This window comes from Saccopteryx leptura, chromosome 5, assembly GCF_036850995.1.
Source record: "Saccopteryx leptura isolate mSacLep1 chromosome 5, mSacLep1_pri_phased_curated, whole genome shotgun sequence".
Lineage (NCBI taxonomy): Eukaryota > Metazoa > Chordata > Mammalia > Chiroptera > Emballonuridae > Saccopteryx > Saccopteryx leptura.
In genome coordinates, this window is record NC_089507.1 from 90915894 (window position 1) to 90935555 (window position 19662).

General features: G+C 41.6%; 1 protein-coding gene across 2 annotated transcripts in view; it reads right to left on the minus strand.

Annotated features, from left to right (window-relative positions):
* PAPSS1 (3'-phosphoadenosine 5'-phosphosulfate synthase 1) overlaps positions 1-19662 on the minus strand; it is a 128741-nt gene that overhangs the window by 100479 nt on the left and 8600 nt on the right. For both annotated transcript variants that reach the window (XM_066385519.1, XM_066385518.1), the window contains one exon: positions 4906-5020. In XM_066385519.1, the coding sequence (XP_066241616.1) occupies positions 4906-5017 (112 nt within the window). In that variant the 5' untranslated portion in view covers positions 5018-5020. The remainder of the gene's footprint in view (positions 1-4905; positions 5021-19662) is intronic.

The following is a 19662-nucleotide window of genomic DNA, read 5'->3' on the forward strand; positions in this document are numbered from 1 at the left end:
TGAGATAGCCCTACAAGAATTATCTGACTCCATCAAAAAGAATAACATAAGAATAATAGGTATATCAGAGGGAGAAGAGAGAGAAAATGGAATGGAGAACATACTCAAACAAATAATAGATGAGAACTTCCCAAGCCTGTGGAAAGAACTAAAGCCTCAAGTTCAAGAAGCAAACAGAACTCCAAGTTTTCTTAACCCCAACAAACCTACTCCAAGGCATATCATAATGAAATTGACACAAACCAACAGCAAAGAAAAAATTCTCAAGGCAGCCAGGGAAAAGAAGAATACAACATATAAAGGAAGGCCCATTAGATTATCATCAGATTTCTCAGCAGAAACTCTACAAGCTAGAAGAGAGTGGACCCCAATATTTAAAGTCCTGAAAGAGAGGAACTTTCAGCCACGAATACTATACCCATCAAAGCTATCCTTCAAATATGAAGGAGAAATAAAAACATTCACAGATACAGAAAAGATGAGGGAATTTATCATCAGAAAACCCCCACTCCAGGAATTACTAAAGGGGGTTCTCCAATCAGATACAAAGAACAAAAAAAAACAGAGCCACAAGTAAAAGCTCCAAGAAGAACACAATAAAACCAAATTTAAACTGTGACAACAACAAAAAGAAAGAGGGGGAGAAGATGGAGATTAACAGTAGCAAAGGACGATGGAGTGCAAAAGTACTCACAAAATAGTTCGCTACAATGAACAGGGTAGGGACCCTTTTCATTATTCAAAGGTAACCACCATTGAAAAAACCACCACAGAAGCACATGAGATAAAAAAGATAGCAACAGTGGAAAGATGTATGGAATACAACCAAATAAAAACAAAAGATAGAAAAACAAAAGAGAAGGATCAAACAAGACACAAAACTAACAGAAAGCAATCTATAAAATGGCAATAGGGAACTCACAAGTATCAATAATTACACTAAATGTAAACGGATTAAACTCACCAATAAAAAGGCACAGAGTAGCAGAATGGATTAAAAAAGAAAATCCAACTGTATGCTGCCTACAGGAAACTCATCTAAGTAACAAGGATAAAAACAAATTCAAAGTGAAAGGCTGGAAAACAATACTCCAAGCAAATAACATCCAAAAAAAAGCAGGTGTAGCAATACTCATATCGGATAATGCTGACTACAAGACAGGAAAAGTACTCAGAGACAAAAATGGACATTTCATAATGGCTAAGGGGACACTGAATCAAGAAGACATAACAATTCTTAATATATATGCACCAAACCAAGGAGCACCAAAATATATAAGACAGCTACTTATTGATCTTAAAACAAAAACTGACAAAAATACAATCATACTTGGAGACCTCAATACACCGCTGACGGCTCTAGATCGGTCATCCAAACAGAGAATCAACAAAGACATAGTGGCCTTAAACAAAACACTAGAGCACCTGGATATGATAGACATCTACAGGACATTTCATCCCAAAGTGACTGAGTATACATTTTTCTCCAGTGTACATGGATCATTCTCAAGAATTGACCATATGTTGGGCCACAAAGCCTTTCTATATGCCAACAATGAAACAACTGAGAAGGAACTCAAAAGAATAATCCCCTTCACGATTGCAACAAAAAAAATAAAATACTTAGGAATAAACATAACAAAGAATGTAAAGGACTTATATAATGAAAACTATAAACCATTGTTAAGGGAAATCGAAAAAGATATAATGAGATGGAAGAATATACCTTGTTCTTGGCTAGGAAGAATAAATATAATCAAGATGGCTATATTACCCAAAGCAATATACAAATTTAATGCAATTCCCATCAAACTTCCAATGACATTTTTTAAAGAAATAGAGCAAAAAATCATCAGATTTATATGGAACTATAAAAAACCCCGAATAGCCAAAGCAATCCTAAAGAAAAAGAATGAAGCTGGGGGCATTTCAATACCTGACTTCAAACTCTATTATAGGGCCACGACAATCAAAACAGCATGGTATTGGCAGAAAAATAGACACTCAGACCAATGGAACAGAATAGAAAGTCCAGAAATAAAACCACATATATATAGTCAAATAATTTTTGATAAAGGGGCCAACAACACACAATGGAGAAAAGAAAGCCTCTTCAATAAATGGTGCTGGGAAAACTGGAAAGCCACATGCAAAAGAATGAAACTGGACTGCAGTCTCTCCCCCTGTACAAAAATTAACTCAAAATGGATCAAAGATCTAAACATAAGACCTGAAACAATTAAGTACATAGAAGAAGACATAGGTACTCAACTCAGGGACCTGGGTTTTAAAGAGCATTTTATGAATTTGACTCCAATGGCAAGAGAAGTGAAGGCAAAAATTAATGAATGGGACTACATCAGACTAAGAAGTTTTTGCTCAGCAAGAGAAACTGATAACAAAATAAACAGAAAGCCAACTAAATGGGAAATGATTTTTTCAAACGACAGCTCAGATAAGGGCCTAATATCCAAAATATACAAAGAACTCATAAAACTCAACAACAAACAAACAAACAATCCAATAAAAAAATGGGAAGAGGATATGAATAGACACTTCTCCCAGGAAGAAATACAAATGGCCAACAGATATATGAGAAGATGCTCATCTTCTTTAGCTATTAGAGAAATGCAAATCAAAACGGCAATGAGATACCACCTCACACCTGTTCGATTAGCTGTTATTAGCAAGTCAGGTAACAGCAAATGTTGGAGAGGCTGTGGAGAAAAAGGAACCCTCATACACTGTTGGTGGGAATGTAAAGTAGTACAACCATTATGGAAGAAAGTATGGTGGTTCCTCAAAAAACTGAAAATAGAACTACCTTATGACCCAGCAATCCCTCTACTGGGTATATATCCCAAAAACTCAGAAACATTGATACGTAAAGACACATGCAGCCCCATGTTTATTGCAGCATTGTTCACAGTGGCCAGGACATGGAAACAACCAAAAAGCCCATCAATAGATGACTGGATAAAGAAGATGTGGCACATATACACTATGGAATACTACTCAGCCATAAGAAATGATGACATCGGAACATTTACAGCAAAATGGTGGGATCTTGATAACATGATACGAAGCGAAATAAGTAAATCAGAAAAAACCAGGAACTGTATTATTCCATACGTAGGTGGGACATAATAGTGAAACTAAGAGACATTTATAAGAGTGTGGTGGTTACGGGGGGGAGGGGGGAATGGGAGAGGGATAGGGGGTGGGGAGGGGCACAAAGAAAACAAGATAGAAGGTGACAGAGGACAATCTGACTTTGGGTGGTGGGTATGCAACATAATTGAACGACAAGATAACCTGGACTTGTTATCTTTGAATATATGTATCCTGATTTATTGATGTCACCCCATTAAAAAAATAAAATTATATATTAAAAAAAAATAAATAAATAAAAAAAAAAAAAAAAAAGATGAAAAAGGAAAGCTCCTAAAAATAAAAGGAAAAGATCATTTTAGCCTCACAGATTTCATACTAGAAGACAATGGAATGATGTTTTAAGAATTCCAGACAAAGAGAGTGTGAACCAAATATATATTTTATAAGACAAGCTGTCATAACAGACAGTCTCAAAAATAATTCAGAACCCAGCGGAAAACCATCCTACCAAAACTTAACAAATGAAACACAGAAAATTAAAACTTGACTCAAGAAAGAGGTCATGAGAGGGCATGCCCTAATAAAAGAACTGATGGTGAGGTAAGTTTTGAATCAATTTACTTATAGAAGTCAAATACTAATGACTATAGAAATTTAAGATCTGAGAACAGTATGTTAAGTATTACAAACCTGGATAATGGAAAAGGAGCAATTTAATAACCATCTGGTCTGCAGAATGAGGAGATGGGAAGATGTGAGAGTGCTATCTTCTTTCATACAAAAACCAAGAGAGCTGTCTAATATTGAAACCAAAATGGAAATGCTTTTAACATCCAGCAAAAATTGTAAGGGCTGGTAGTACCTAATGTTGTCAGAGACAACAGAAAGTGAATCCTCTTCCCACACTATTGGTGGGAGAGTAAAAAGGTATAAAATTTAAGTAGGAAATCTGGTAATATGTATCTAAATTTTAAATACACATTTATTGAATATTTCCAGGAGTAAAAGTATCCATCATTTTTAAATCTACCTTAAAAATCTGCATGAATTTACCCTGTCCCCAGCCCGCTATGACTAAGCCCAAAAACTCTGGGAAAACCAACACAATTCTCTCTCTCTCTCTCTCTCTCTCTCTCTCTCTCTCTCTCTCTTCCTCTTTCAGTGAAATCAATAAGCAAATTTAAAAAAGAAAAAGAAATCGCTTGCCCTGGCAGATGGCTCAGCTGGTTTGAGCGTCATCCTGAAGCCCAGAGGTTGCTGGTTTGACCCCCGGTCAGGGCAAATGCAGGAACGGCTACATGTTCTGTCTGTCTGTCTGTCTGTCTGTCTGTCTGTCCCTCTCTCTCCCTCTCCCTTTACTCTTTCAGTGAAATCAATAAGTAAACATTTTTTTAAAAAGGAAAGAAAAAACCAACATAAGAACCAATCAGAGACAAAAGCCGAATGACAGGAACAGAGTATCTCTATTGCTCACTTTCTCTTCATATGGTTTCACAATTATAGCTGCTTAAAGGCAGAATCCAGGCCTTTCACGCAGAAGTCTAAGGAATGTAAAGTAGTTATCAACTAGAAGGTAGTTTTAGGATGCATCCCTTTCTTTCAACAGCAATTCTATAAAGAACAATAGCAATTACCAAAAGGAAATACGTTATTAAGCAACTCTGTCAGTTATATGTTATGACACTCCAGTTACAAGACTGAAGCTCAAAATTTAAATATGCTGACCTACAGTTCAAGGCTCTTTATAATACTGTTTCTGAAATAAACTGGTTGACCTCTTTTTGACTGTACCTGTTAGCCAAACTGTGCAACCACGAAAGCCACCTCTGGTCCCCACCACTTGACCTCTCTTGTTCCTGCTGACATGATGAGCTTGATAGGTGACATTAGTTGCTCTCTGCATCCCCTGAAAAAAGAAGACAAAAGAATTCTTGTTCACTTGAATCTTTTAAAAGGTAAAATTCCTTGCATGCATGTAGTCATTACTCTATGCAACAACCAAAAGCAAAGAAAAAGATTAAAACAGCTGGTTTTTCTTTGGAGTACCTGGCAGTGTATAATGCTTTATATTCACAATTAATTTAATCCTAATAGACACCTCAGGGTACAGAAACTCTTACTATTGAGATGTTGCAGATGAAGATGTTAAACCTGAAAAAAGTAAAATAACTTGCCCAAGTTTCCATAACTAGTAATTAGTCAACTACAGAGCCCATTTTTTACTCATTCATTCGGTCAGTCATTCAAACTGTATTTACAAGGCTCTACTATAATAATACCCGAAGTGAACAAAATAGGGTCCCTACATTCACTGAGCTTACAGTCCACTATGGGAGACAACCAATAAAAATTCTATCAGAGGGTGAAAAGAACACTGTAGAAATACAAAAGAGGGTAAGACTAGAAAGAAGCAGGGAATGGTAATCCCTCTTCAGACAGGTATGTAAGAAAGGACTCTGAGAAGGAAGCATCTGAGTGGCCTCCTGGAACACATTTGGCAGCGGTGTTTGCAGGTATTATGAAATGCATAATGAAAAAAAAATGAAACACTTCTCCCTCTCTTTCTCTCTCTAGTATTTGTAGTTATTCCACAAAAAAATAGGTGGAATGTAATTGTTGTTCTCCCAAATTTTCTTACTGGGATCCATCCAGCAAGCCCAATAGGGGGTAATGCTCTGCCCATCTGGGGTATCTGCTCTGTTACTCAGCAACTGAGCTCTTAGCACCTGAGGCAGCTGGGGCCAACTCACTCCAACCGAGCCATGGCTGCAGGAGAGGAAGAGACAGACAGACAGACACACACACACACACACACACACACACACACACACACAAGCAAGAGGGGGAGGGGTGGAGAAGCAGATACATGCTTCTCCTTTGTGTCCTGACTGGGAATTGAATCCAGGACATCCACACGCCGGCTGATGCTGTACCACTGAGCCAGCCAGCTTGGAAGGACAATTCTTATCTTCAGTCGCACTTACTATTTATTGTCTGTCTTTTTGAGTATAGTTATTCTATTGGATGTGTAGTGGTATCTCATTGTGGTTTTGATTTGCATTTCTCTGTTGACTAATGGTGTTGAACATCTATTAGTGTGCTTATTTGTTATTTGTATTTTTTCTTTTTAGAAATGTCTATTCAGATCCTTTGAGGCCTATGTAATTTTGGTTTTTTTGTTCAGCTAAAACATATCCATCAATAGATAATTAGATAAGTAAAAAACAAACAAAACTGTATGATCTATCCACACAATGGAATAGTATATGGCAATAAGAAGGAATGAAGTATTGATACATGCCACAACATGGATGAACTTCAAAAACATTATGCGAAGTGAAAGAAGTCAGTCACAAAGACCATATTTTGTAATTCCATTCATATAAGTTTTCCAAACTAGGCAAATCTATAGAGATAGGAAAGAGATTAGTGGTTGTTTCCGGCGGGGAGACTGGGACAGAGGGGGATTAAGAGTCACTGCCAATGGGTTCTTTTAGGAGGTGACTAATATGCTCTAAAATTGATTGTGGTGATTATTGCACAACTCTAAATATAGTAAAAACCACTGAATTGTACATTTTAAGGAGGTGAATTAAATGGTAGGCAAACTATATTTAACTAGAGTTATTTTCCTAAAAACAAATTACACAGCCTCCATGTCTTCTTCCAATGGAGCAAAAACATAGCTCTTTGCAACAAGTTATATCTTTATAAAATAGGTGTCAGCATTCTTTTAATAGGGTATTTGCATTTGATATTACTTGTAGCTTGTATTTTTTAAAAATTATATTCATTATTTAAAAAATATTTTCTAAATATATACATGTCTACATTCTTCCAGGTGCTGATGAAACAGAAGCGATAAACTCGGTGTCCTCGTGGAGCTTTTCTAGTCATCATTCCTAGTCACTAGGAATGCAAAGTCAAAGTGCAGCCCTTGACTGTCATCTTCAGCATCTCCTGGGAACTGAGAGAAATGCAAATTCCTAGGTCTTGCCCTAGGTCGACTAGGGCAGAAACTGGGCAAGGACCCAACAATCTGAGTTTTATAACCCACTAGCTGGCGTCCCCAAACTGCGGCCCCCTTAGGCCATTTATCCGGCCCGCCGCACTTCCGGAAGGGGCACCTCTTTCATCGGTGGTCAATAAGAGGAGCACTGTATGTGGCGGACCTCCAACGGTCTGAGGGACAGTGAACTGGCCCCCTGTGTAAAAAGTTTGGGGACCCCTGCACTAGGGCATTCAGATGCAAGTTCAAGTTTGAGAACCAATGGACTAACGGGAGAGACAGGGGGGAAAAACCCACCAAGATAAGTTAAGTAAGTAATGTAAGTTAAACAGGGCCACATATCAAAGAGGGAAAGAAATACATAGAGCAAAAGCTGTAAAGAAAGATCAGAGAAGGAGTGATGCTGAGACAGGGTGGACAGAGAAAGCTTCACCAAAAGGACATTTAATGAATGTAGTACTCACCTCCTCCCACAACCACATCAAAATTACAACTAAATAACAGCAAAACCATCATTCAGAACCACCTGAAATCTAGCTGAACAGAAGTCCTACAACTAAGGATATAAAGAAGCCACGTCAAGGCTGGTAGGAGGGGCAGAGACACAGAATGGGCTGGTCCCACACCCATATGTGGTGGTTAAAATGAGGCTGCTGGAGTCCTGGCATTCCTCTTAAAGGGCCGGCATACAGACCTACTCGGTCAGACTCACTCACTCTGAGATCCAGGACTAGGGCAGCAGCTTGAAAGGGACCACAGATAGACGGGAACTGAGTTGTCTGGCATCAGGCAAAAGCTGGTGAGACAGCTTTCTCACAGACAGAACTGCTGGCAAAAGCCACTGTTTCTTTGCTGAGCCCTACTTCCAATGAAGCTGGCAGGTAGGTACCATATATGATCTCCATCAACCTGGCTCTCACTGTTCTCCTGGCCCTGGTGATTCCCTGAGACCCCACCCAACCCAATTTACAGTCCCAACCAAGCTGTTTCTAATGGCTTTTCCATATTAACGGTCTGTCTTGGCTCATACTTAAGACATTTGTAAAATCTCTCAAACAAGCAGCATCTGGCCTCACTATGCCCCACTCCTCTCACTAAGTGGCCCCAGGCCCAGCATTAGCAGTAGCCAGCCTTGGTTTGCAGGTTGGCCTCTCCTAAATATCTCCAAGCCCAGCACAAGTAGCAGCCATCTGCAGATTGCTTTGTAGCTCATGGTGAGTGGCCCTGGGTGGAACACAAGTAGCAGATGACCTTGCATGCACTTCCCAGGAGGACCAAGAGCTGTCCTGGTGGATAGCTTCAGACCACATCAAAGCAATACCCAACCATCTCTACAAGCAACACACTCAAGGGGTGGACTCAGGGAACATACTGAACCCTGCTGAAGTCAGTCCTGCTCTATGAGGCAGGCCCCTGCACAGCTAATAAAGAGCTTCGTAGACAAGAAAAAGCTAACGTAGTTCATCATCACCAAACCAGTATCACATGAAATGTTAAAGTGTCTTCTTTAAGAAAAAAAAGATAAAAAAATCTTAATAAAATGACAATAAACACAAATCTATCAATAATTGAACTTTAAAAATACATAAATTAATAAATGAGGAAGCAGAACAGAGACAGACTCACAGATACATAGAGTATTTTAGCAGTGGCCAGACAGGGATGGGAGGTGGGAGAATAGGGGAAAAGAGAGGTACAAATTGGTAATTGCAGAACAGCTGCAGGGATGGAGAGTGCAGAATTGGGAGTATAATTGTATTGTGGTAGCTGTGTCTGGTGTCAGATGGGAATGAGATTTATGGAGATGATCATCTAGTGAGTTATATAGTATCTGGTCACTGAGTTGTACACCTGAAACTGGTGTAATGTTTTATGTCAACTGCAATTAAAAAATAAAAAAATGCCTGACTTGTGGTGGCGCAGTGGATAAAGCGTCAACCTGGAAACGCTGAGGTTGCCGGTTCAAAACCCTAGGCTTGCCTGGTCAAGGCACATATGGGAGTTGATGCTTCCTGCTCCTCCCCCCCCTTCTCTCTCTCTCTCTCTCTCCCCCCTCTCTATAATGAATAAATAAAATCTTTAAAAAAATAAATAAATAAAATAAAAAATAAAAACATATTTAAAGTAAAAAATAAAAAATACATAAAATAAAAATGGTAAGAAACAACAACAAACAAAGTGCTCTAACCCCTTCACAATTTGAGGACACAAGGAAAAAACAGTCATCTACAAGCCACCGAGGACACCCTCACTAGACACCAAATCTGCAGACACCTGATCTTGAACATTGCAGTCTTCAGAACTATGAGAAATTTCTATTGTGTATAAGCCAACTGGTCTATGGCAATTTGCCAAAGTAATTCAAACGGACTAAGACAATCATTATGGGAACAACCCAAATCATTATCATAATTGTGATCAGCACAGAGAAGCAAAATTTCATTACTGCATATGTTCATTTCTTAAGCCCTATATGAGCACTGATTTCTTTAGATTTCATAATGGAGCCAAGTGATAGGAGAATCCCTGGCAGCATTACTATATATGGGTCTTTGCTACTTTTACTTTAATTTCTTTAAGTAGTTCATTTATCTTCTAATTATAGATGGCATACAATATCATTGATTTCGGGTGTGCAGCATAGAGATTAAACATTTGTGGTACCCATCTGACACCATACACAGTTGGTGCAATACTGTTGACTGTATTTCCTGAGTGGTGCTTTGCATCCCCATAACTTTTTTTTTTTAAGTGAGAGGCGGGGAGATAGACTGCTGCATGCACCCTGACCCAGATCCACCCAGCAACCCCACTCCCCACTCCCAACCCTCCCTGTCTGGGGCCAATGTTGGAATAGCAACCTCAGGAGCTATCCTAATCTCCTGAGGCCCACGCTCAGACCAACCAAGCTATTCTCAGCTCCCAGGGCCAATGCTCAAAACAGTAAGGCCAATGGCTGCAAGAGGGGAAGACAGAGAGAAGGGGGGAGGCAGGGGAAGAGAAGCAGATGGTCACTTCTTGTGTGTGCTCTGACTTAGGATTGAACCCAGATGTCCGCACACTGAGCCTTCGCTCTATCCACTGAGCAAACCGGCCAGGGCCCCATGACTACTATAATAACTAGAATTATTTACTTCTTATATCCCTTTCACTGTTTTCATCAACTCCTCCAACCCCCTTCCACCTGGCAACCGTCAATTTGTTTGCTGTATTTATGGGTTTGTTTCTGTTTTGTTTGTTCATTTTTTAGATTCCACATTTAGGTGAGATCGTGTGGTGTGTCTTTATCTATCTGGCTTATTTTGCTTAGCGTGATACCCTCTAAACCCAGCCATATTGTCACAAACAGCAGGATTTCATTCTTCTTTGTGGCTAAGTCAGTGGTTCTCAAACTTTTTGAAGTCAGGGCACATTTAAAATCCTACAAATAATCATAGGCGCACTATATACAAATTTCTGAGAAATATGTTATAATAATTAAGTCAAATATTAAAGAAAAATATATAAAGTTCAAGCGTGCTTTTATGGTAATTAAACAAAATAAATACGACAAAATTAAATTTATTCTCACATTAAAAACTTTTGTTACATTTTTTGAGTTATGCTTTTTAGAATTTGTAAAAAAGGGTTAAAAATTTAAAAATGACAAAAAGTTATCTTTTTATATATATAGATACATTCTTAGTAAGATTTAGTGAATTTGGCAGGTCCCGGAGTAAATATGTTTTTTCATTCTTGTGTTTATGAGAAACATGAGCCTGATGTGTCCTAGCGATTTCTTCAATGTTTGGGCATATATTTGAAAGGCAAACTCTCATTTCCTTGTCAATACAATGAAGAATTCCTCTCTTTTTACTCTTAATTGTGTTGAGGGTAGAAAATCCTAATTCACATAAATAGGATGTTGAAAACTGTAGTAAAATGTTCAAAGCTTTTTTAGATATTGCCACATATTCTTCTTTTATAGAAATCCAAAAGGCTTCAAGAGACAATTCCTTATGTTTAATCATCAATCCACTATTAGTGGACACAGCTGCCAGTTCTTCTTCTTCTGTTAATGTAAACCAAAATCACTTGAATCTCCCATGAATGGGTCTCTAATCCAGTCGTATTGTTCAGTGTTAAGTGATAGAAAATGCTATAAATTAAATTCTACCCATCAACCTTCAAGTCCTATTTTATTTACACTTAACTTTTGCTCACTTCCAGAATCGGATTCTTCAATATCATGCTTCTGTAAGGTCGGTGGGCAATGGGGGAAGGTCACGTGAGGAACCAGACCCAGGAACTTCAGATGGAATGGCTCACACCCATGCGTGCCAAAAGAAACTTCCCAGGGTCCTTTAGAAAATAGCAACTGTCTGTCAGCCAGTGAAATTCGCCATGTCATATTACCTCGACCGCCCTAAATGATCCCTTTGAATTTCCCCCACATGGTTTCCTCCATGCGACTTCTCTGGCCCGTCCCCCAGACCAGAGACCCTCACCGGGCAGGATGCACTGTACTAAATAAAGCTTTTGCTATTCCACACTTCGTGGCTACGCCCTTCCTTCTTCCTCGGTGGGGAAAAATACCTTACATTTGGTGCCAAAACCCGGGAGGAGTTGAAGCCCGCTGGGGCTGCTACTCTCCCCCTCTTCCCTTCCGAAGAAGAACCAGGATCTCCGACTTCCCACCCACTTCAGCACACAGTGCAGTAAGTCCCCTGCCTCCAGCCTCCACTCAGTTCTTTCCGCCAAGACACCCTGTCCGTAATTGCAGCTGCATCAGGGACCTCTTTTCGTTCCAAGTGTGTGTGTGCCTGTGGAGATGTCCCGGTCACTTCCACTCTACCTAACCATCCAGTGGCCAGAGCTTGAGTTGTGGGACACCAATTCTCATCTCTGACCACTCCGAGAACTAAGGGTGGCCATGGAAGGCACAAGAATCTAAACCTGACTCAAAAACACTCCTGAAGTTGCCTTATCCAGAATCTCTCCCTCCCTAAAGAAGAAGAAACTGTTCTTCTTCTCTGCTGTGGCCAGGCCACAGAACCCACTGGATAACTGAACCAGGTGACCATCTGAAGGGACTTTCAATTTTAACATCCTCACCAATTTAACTATCGCCAAAAGAACTGGGAACTGGTTGGAGATCCCTTACATTCAAGGCTTCTAGTATTTGCACTCCCATCCTAATCTCTGTGCTGCCTACTACACGGCACAGGCCCTTTTTGGCCAGAGAGACCTCCACTCCTGATCTTTCCTCCTTAGCCGACCTCCAACTCTCTTCCCCTCCTGCATAGCTCCCTCCGTCCTATTGGATTCCTCCCTTCCCGGAATCCTGTTTCTCATTCACCTGCAAATACCAGTCCCTCTTTCTCCTCCCCTGCTGGCCAGGGGCCCCTCCCTTCTCCACTGTGTTCTTAAGCTCCTCCTCCATCAGCCCACCCTCTGCTCGGCCATTGGCCATCACAGCGATTTGCAGGGCTCCTGACCCCATGGCCCAACCTCGGTCTTCTTGCAGGAAGGCCTGACTCTGTCCTGCCTCTGGCTCCAGCATTTCTGGCCGTATCTGGTTGCCGGGCTCCCCAGGAGCCCCCCTCCTCTTATTCTCACCCCCAAACCCATATCTGAGACCTGTGAACATGGCATTTAAAGTTTTTAATGGTCGGCCCTGGCTGGTTGGCTCAGTGGTAGAGTGTCGGCCTGGCATGCAGGAGTCCCGGGTTCGATTCCCGGCCAGGGCACACAGGAGAAGCACCCATCTGTTTCTCCACCCCTCCCCCTCTCCTTCCTCTCTGTCTCTCTCTTCCCCTCCCGCAGCCAAGGCTCCACTGGAGCAAAGTTTGCCCAGGCACTGAGGATGGCTCTGTGGCCTCTGCCTCAGGCACTAGAATGGCTCTGATTGCAACAGAGTGACGCCCCAAGATGGAGAGAGCATCGCCCCCTGGTGGGCATGCCGGGTGGATCCCAGTTGGGCGCATGCGGGAGTCTGTCTGCCTCCCCGTTTCCAGCTTCGGAAAAATACAAATATATATATATTAAAGTTTTTAATGGTCACGGCTAGTAGAAAAAGGCCGAGGCTACTAACCAGGCCCGCATGCAGCAGAAGGTAACGCTCCAAATCCACATTCTTGTGGCAGCCCTGAGGCCAGCAGAGCAACAGGGGCAAGGCACAAGAGGCGCCCAACCCAAGTCCAGGCCACAAAGAGGAACCCCACCAGGAGTTTGCTTTAAATGCGGGAAGGAGAGCTACTGGTCCCAACAGTGCCCCTGCCCGCGGCTGCCCCCTGAGCCTTGCCCTGACTGCAAGCAGCCCAATCACTGGCAGACCGATTGCCCCTTTTGGGTAACAGGCCCTTTCTCAGCGCCTCCACACAGAGGATGAGCCACCCAAATGAGAGGCCAAGCCAGCCAGGCGGGCCCACTGCTTGAACTTCTTGGTCTCATGGACGACTGACACGGCCCAGACTCGAAGACCCCCATCACTCTTGCCAACCCCCGGATAATGCTGCAGGTAGAGGGTAAGTCCATCTCATTTCTTGTGGACACGGGGGCTACCTTCTCTGTTTTGCCATCACATTCTGGACCTCTAGTTCCCACAGGTGTCAGTTATGGGAATGGATGGGACCCCTTCTTTTCCTCTTTGCACACCACCCCTGACATGCAGTTCAGACGGAATCCCCTTTTCGCATTCGTTCTTAGTTATGCCATCGTGCCCTGTATCCCTCCTGGGTCGAGACATTCTACAAAGTCTCAGAGCCACTATCCAGCTGACAACATCTTCTCACTTACTCCTAACCATTCCTCACTACCAAGGGCTTTCCCCATAATCAATACTACCCTCATTTCTAACCATGTCTCTCACCTCAAGCTTGCCCTCATGCAGGACTGCTGGCAGTCAGAACCACTGGGCCCTACCCGTCTCTGGCTCACCAAAAGGTTGGGCCCTGCAGACCCTCCTGTTGCTCCTGTCCCTCCCACCGGGAACCTGCATCCAGAGTGAGCTAAAGCAGGGAGCAATGCTGTTCAATGAGACTGGCCCAATGGAAGAAAGCATCAATGTCCTCAACCGTCTGCAAGAGAAACTGAGCAAGAATCTCTCCTCCTACAACCCGCTAAACCCCTGATGGCAGCCACCCATTCTCACCTGGACTGCCTCTATCCTAGGGGCCTCTTCTAATTATCAGCATATTACTCATATTTGCTCCTATTTTTTTAATTCTTACAGGACCGCATCCATGAAGTTTCTCGAGTCACGGTCAAACAGATGTTCCTACACCCATATACGCGACTCCCCTCAAAGCCACCACTTTCTGACCTCCCCTCTCCACGGCACCCCTAACCAGCAGGAAGTAGCCAGATGAATAGCAGCACCTCTATCTAACATAAAAGGTCAGAATGTAAGGTCGGTGGGCAATGGGGGAAGGTCACGTGAGGAACCAGACCCAGAAACTTCAGCTGGAACCACCCACACCCATGCACGCCAAAAGAAACTTCCCAGGAGTCCTTTGAAAAAGAGCGACCATCTGTCAGCCAGTGAAATTTCGCCACATATTACCTCGACCACCCTAAACGATCCCTTTAAATTTCCCCCACGTGGTTTCCTCCATGCAACTTCTCTGGCTCCTGTCCCCTGGATCAGAGAACCTCATCAGGCGGGATGTGCTGTACTAAATAAAGTTTTTGCTATTCTACATTTTGTGGCTACACCCTTCCTTCTTCCTCGGTGGGCAAAAATACCTTACAGCTTCTTTTTTAGAAATCTATCTATTTTATTTCAGTGTATTTATCTAAAAATAATACAATAATGTGTTCATAATAAATATAATAATGATGTGTTAACAAAAAGAGCGGTATTTCCATAATGAAATGGTATAATAGAGTAACTATATTTATTTTTATATCTGGGCACATGCCGCAAACCAGTGCAGCTAGTAATTCCAGGTCCCAAGTGGGAACAGTGTGGAATTAAGAAAATATAGGGTCGGGAGGGCCTTGTAATTGCTGCTGGCAAGAAAAAAGCACACCCAAAATCCACATCTTGCTTTATTTATAAGGCAAAGTGAGGCCATTGGCAAATCTTAACTTTACACCAAACAAAGGATAGAAGAAACTTGCCTCCAGTCTTTCCGGGGAACATGGGGGGTAGTGTAAACAATCCAGCACCACAGCTTAACAGCCTTTTGCAACCTAATCAGGCAAGTGAGGTGGGGGGTTGGGCAGACTGTCAGTTTACAGCCAATTCCCTACACCTCTGTCTCCAAAAATCTAAATTCCAAAAACCCTATTGGGTTTTTGGTCCCCAACAGGCACATATTTCTCTGGAATACCATAGGGCACACCTGGAAATCTTCTAGGGTGCACCAGTGCACCCTGGCGCACACTTTGAGAACCACTGGGCTAAGTGGTGTTTCATTGTGTGTATGTACCACATCTTTTTTGTCCACTCGTCTATTAATGGACATTTGGGTTGCTTCCATATCTTGGCTGTTGTGGATGATGCTGCAATGAGCATAGTAGGTGCACATGTATCTTTTTAAATTGGTTTTTAAGATTTCTTTGCCTGGATACCCAGAGGTGGAATTCTTGGGTCACACAATAGTTCTATTTTGAAGTTTCTGGGGATCTGCATTCTGTTTTCCATGGTGGCTACCCCAGTCGGCATTGCCACCAGCAGTGCACGGGGGTTCCCTTTTCTCCTCATTCTCACCAACACTAGTTGTTTACTGACTGAATGATAGCCATCCTGACAAGTGTGGGTGGTATCCCACTGTAGTTTTGATTTGCATTTCCCTGACAAGGTGAGGTTGAGCATCTTTTCATGTGTCTGATGGCAATCTGTGTGCCCTCTTTGGAGAGTTGTCTATTCGGGTCCTCTGCCCATTATTTTATCTTCTTATGTCAAGTTGTGTGAGTTCCTTGTATATGTTGGATATGGACCCTTACTGGAAGTATCATTGGGGGGCATCTTCTCCCATTCAGTAGTTGTCTTTTCATTTTGTTGACTGTTTCCTTTGCTGTGCAAAAACTTTAGTTTGATGTGGTCCCATTTGTTTATTTTTTTTCTTTTGCTTCCCTTCCCTAGGAGATAGATGTATCAAAAAAATATCACTAGGAGCAACACCACAGGAGAGTATGCTGCCTATGTTTTCTCCTAGCAGTTTATGGTTTTAGGTCTTATATTTGGGTCTTTGATTCATTTTGGGTTTGTTTTTGTGTGTGGTGTGAGTGGATGATTTGTTTTTTGTTGTGTTTTGTTTTATGTATCTGTCCTGTCTTACCAACAGTTTTTTTTTAACATAGTTTATTAAAAACACTGTCTTTGCCCCATTGTATAAAAAAAGGAAAGAGCCCCATGGGAAGCACCATCCAGAGGGACCATTAAACACAAAGTAGAAAAGTGACTAGGGAATCCGGAATGACTGGGCAGCCTGAAGCGCTCATGTGACGTCAATGACCATAAATTTAAAGCAAGATCAGTCACTGTGACCATGTTTTCCACAGCCACAGGTTCAGGCAGGTAACAGAAATGAATCCACCCAAGGCTATGGTTTGGCCCAAAGGTCTTCACGGTGAGGAACAAACACACTTGCAGGGATGTAAGCATGGGCTCTGTAAAAGAAAATACTTCCATCCAGCTCTTCAACTTCCAGAGGTAGTCTTTTCTCAGAGTCTGCCTGAGAGGTGTATAAGGTTCAGCATCTCTTTCTATACTCCCCCACTATGTGCCGGAGAAAAGTCTCTCTCACTGCCCTCAGTGGAAAATCCTCTGGGACCAAAAGAACAATTGAACAATTCTTTTAATAAGCATAACACAAAAGCCACTACACCAGGGGTCCCCAAACTTTTTACACAGGGGGCCAGTTTACTGTCCCTCAGACCGTTGGAGGGCTGGACTATAAAAAAAAAAAACTATGAACAAATCCCCATACACACTGCACATATCTTATTTTAAAGTAAAAAAACAAAATGGGAACAAATACAATATTTAAAATAAATAACAAGTAAATTTAAATCAACAAACTGACCAGTATTTCAATGGGAACTATGGTCCTGATTTTGGCTAATGAGATGGTCAGTGTCCAGATCCATATTTGTCACTGCTAGCCCTAACAAGTCGATAGGACGCGCTTCCGGAGCCGTGACGCATATGTCCCACGTCACTGGAAGTAGTACTTACTGTACGTGAACGACACCGTACTTTACTCCTCTCACTGACCACCAATGAAAGAGGTGCCCCTTCCAGAAGTGTGGCGGGCCAGATAAATGGTCTCGGGGCCGCATGTGGCCCGTGGGCCGTAGTTTGGGGACCCCTGCACTACACCCACCCCAATAATCATCTCATTAATAGATGTATTTCAAAAAAAAGTGATATATTCATTTGTTCAATAATCACTTCCGAAAGTTATGTAAAGGGTCTCCTGATCCATTTCTTTGCAATAAGCTGATGCAACAAACATAACTTTCCAGCTCTGCACTTCCAATATCTTGAACAAAAAACAAGGTTTCAAACATAGACACCTGCATCTCTTGGGAAGCAGCGACACCTCCTCTTGTTTTGCTCCCAGCCAGGCCGCCCAGGAAGGGAGCTGAGGAAGAGATATGTGGAAGCACCAGGAGATTGCTTACAAGTCAGTTCCCTTCACTTGCACAACAGGTTTGACTGGGTCGTTTTCTTTGGGGACTTTTTCTCCAAGTTACTATGCTTGGGGCAAGAAGAAGCATGTACCTGATGAACTTTGATTCATTTCAGCCTTCTATGATTCTTCTGCTTGCCCTAGTAAATTGAGTAGAATGTATAAAAATTATCTGACAAGCTATAAACTACTGAGGATATGGCTGAAAGAAAATATAAACAAGCACAGTTCTTTTGTTTTAATCACTATTAAAAAAATGGCCCTACAAAAATTTCTGGCAGCAAATATGGCAGTCTGGGCATAAGAAGGCATATTGTTTAAATATGTTTGATATTTTTCAAATAAAAAAACAAACTTTTTAAAAAAGCATTTGTCACATTCTTCTTCCTCCCATTTGATTTTCAGAGTAAATCAAAAAGCACTTTTTAAAACTAGTGGAACTGCAAGGGGGTGGGAATATGCCTGAACTTTTCATGAAGCATCAAAAGGTCACTTCCATATGCAATCTTCCTCCCCTTCCCCTTTCATTCCTTTCCACCCTTTTCTAGACAAATCCTTACTATAACTCTGCCAGGAAAATATAGCATGAATGACTCACTAAGAAGCAAGAAGGAGTTACTATATTTCCCAATGTATAAGACAACTTTATATAATACATCTTTTTTCAAATTTCGGGCCCCAAAATTAAGGTGCATTTTATACATGGGAGCGTTTTATACATGGGGAAATATGGTAAGTTAGTATTCCCTTCTGACTCTACATTCCTTTTCTCAGTCTTCACTGGCTTAGTTACATGTTATAGACCCTGCAACATTTAGTGCCCATATCATTTGTTAGTTATTTATGGACTGTTTTAAACTTTCAGGTGTCTTTTTGTGCATATATATTTTTATTTGCTTGGAAGGCAAGTCAAGCACTCTGAGTTACAGTTCTTTGTTATTTCCAATGCCCACACGTTCTTCTTGTGCCTAGCCAGTACTCACAAAAAGTTAGATACAAGGCATTCATTTTAAAGTATGATTTATGTTCTCCATATAACGTAAATGAAATGATGACTGACATTCAGAAACCTTAATTCTACCAGAACTGGGATAATTCACTTCAAAAGAATTTACTCCTACCTGATCAGGCAATGGCACAGTAGATAGAGTGTCAACCTGGGACACTGAAGACCCAGGTTCAAAATCCCAAGGTCGCCAGCTTGAGCGTAGCATCATAGACATGTCCCGATGGTGGCCACTGGCTTGAGCCCAAGATTGTTGGCTCAGCTGGAGCTGCCCCCACATCAAGACGTATATGGGAAAGCAATCAATGAGCCTAGCCTGTGGTGGTGCATTGGATAAAGCATCAACCTGGAACTCTGAGGTCGCCGGTTCAAAACCCTGGGCTTTCCTGGTCAAGGTACATATGAGAGTTGATGTTTCCTGCTCCTCTCCCTTCTCTCTCTCTCTCTCTCTCTCTCTCTCTCTCCCCCCCCCTCTAAAATGAATTTTTTTAAAAAAAAAGCATTCAATGAACAACTAAAGTGTCACAACTACAGTTGATACATCTCATCTCTCTCTCTTCCTGTCTGTCCCTTTCTCTTTCTTGCTTAAAAAAAAAAAAAAAAGAATTCACTCACTCCATATTTGGGACTAACTGATTTCAGTCCTGTTGCTAGGCCAAAGTCACATGGTCTCTGATATTCATGCTGTACCTTTTCTACAGATTTTACAAAACTCTGCCCTCATCACCCACACAAGCGGACCTGTGCTCCTTTTTGACCCACTTTAATTTCCACATGAGCTGTTTTATTATTTAGTCACTTCCCTGTGGAGCAAATTAACTTTTCCTATGATGCCATTTAGAGAATTTCATGCTTTGTGACAATTTTGACTTTATAAAGAACTCGGCATTTTTAAGTGAAATTTGTAAAGA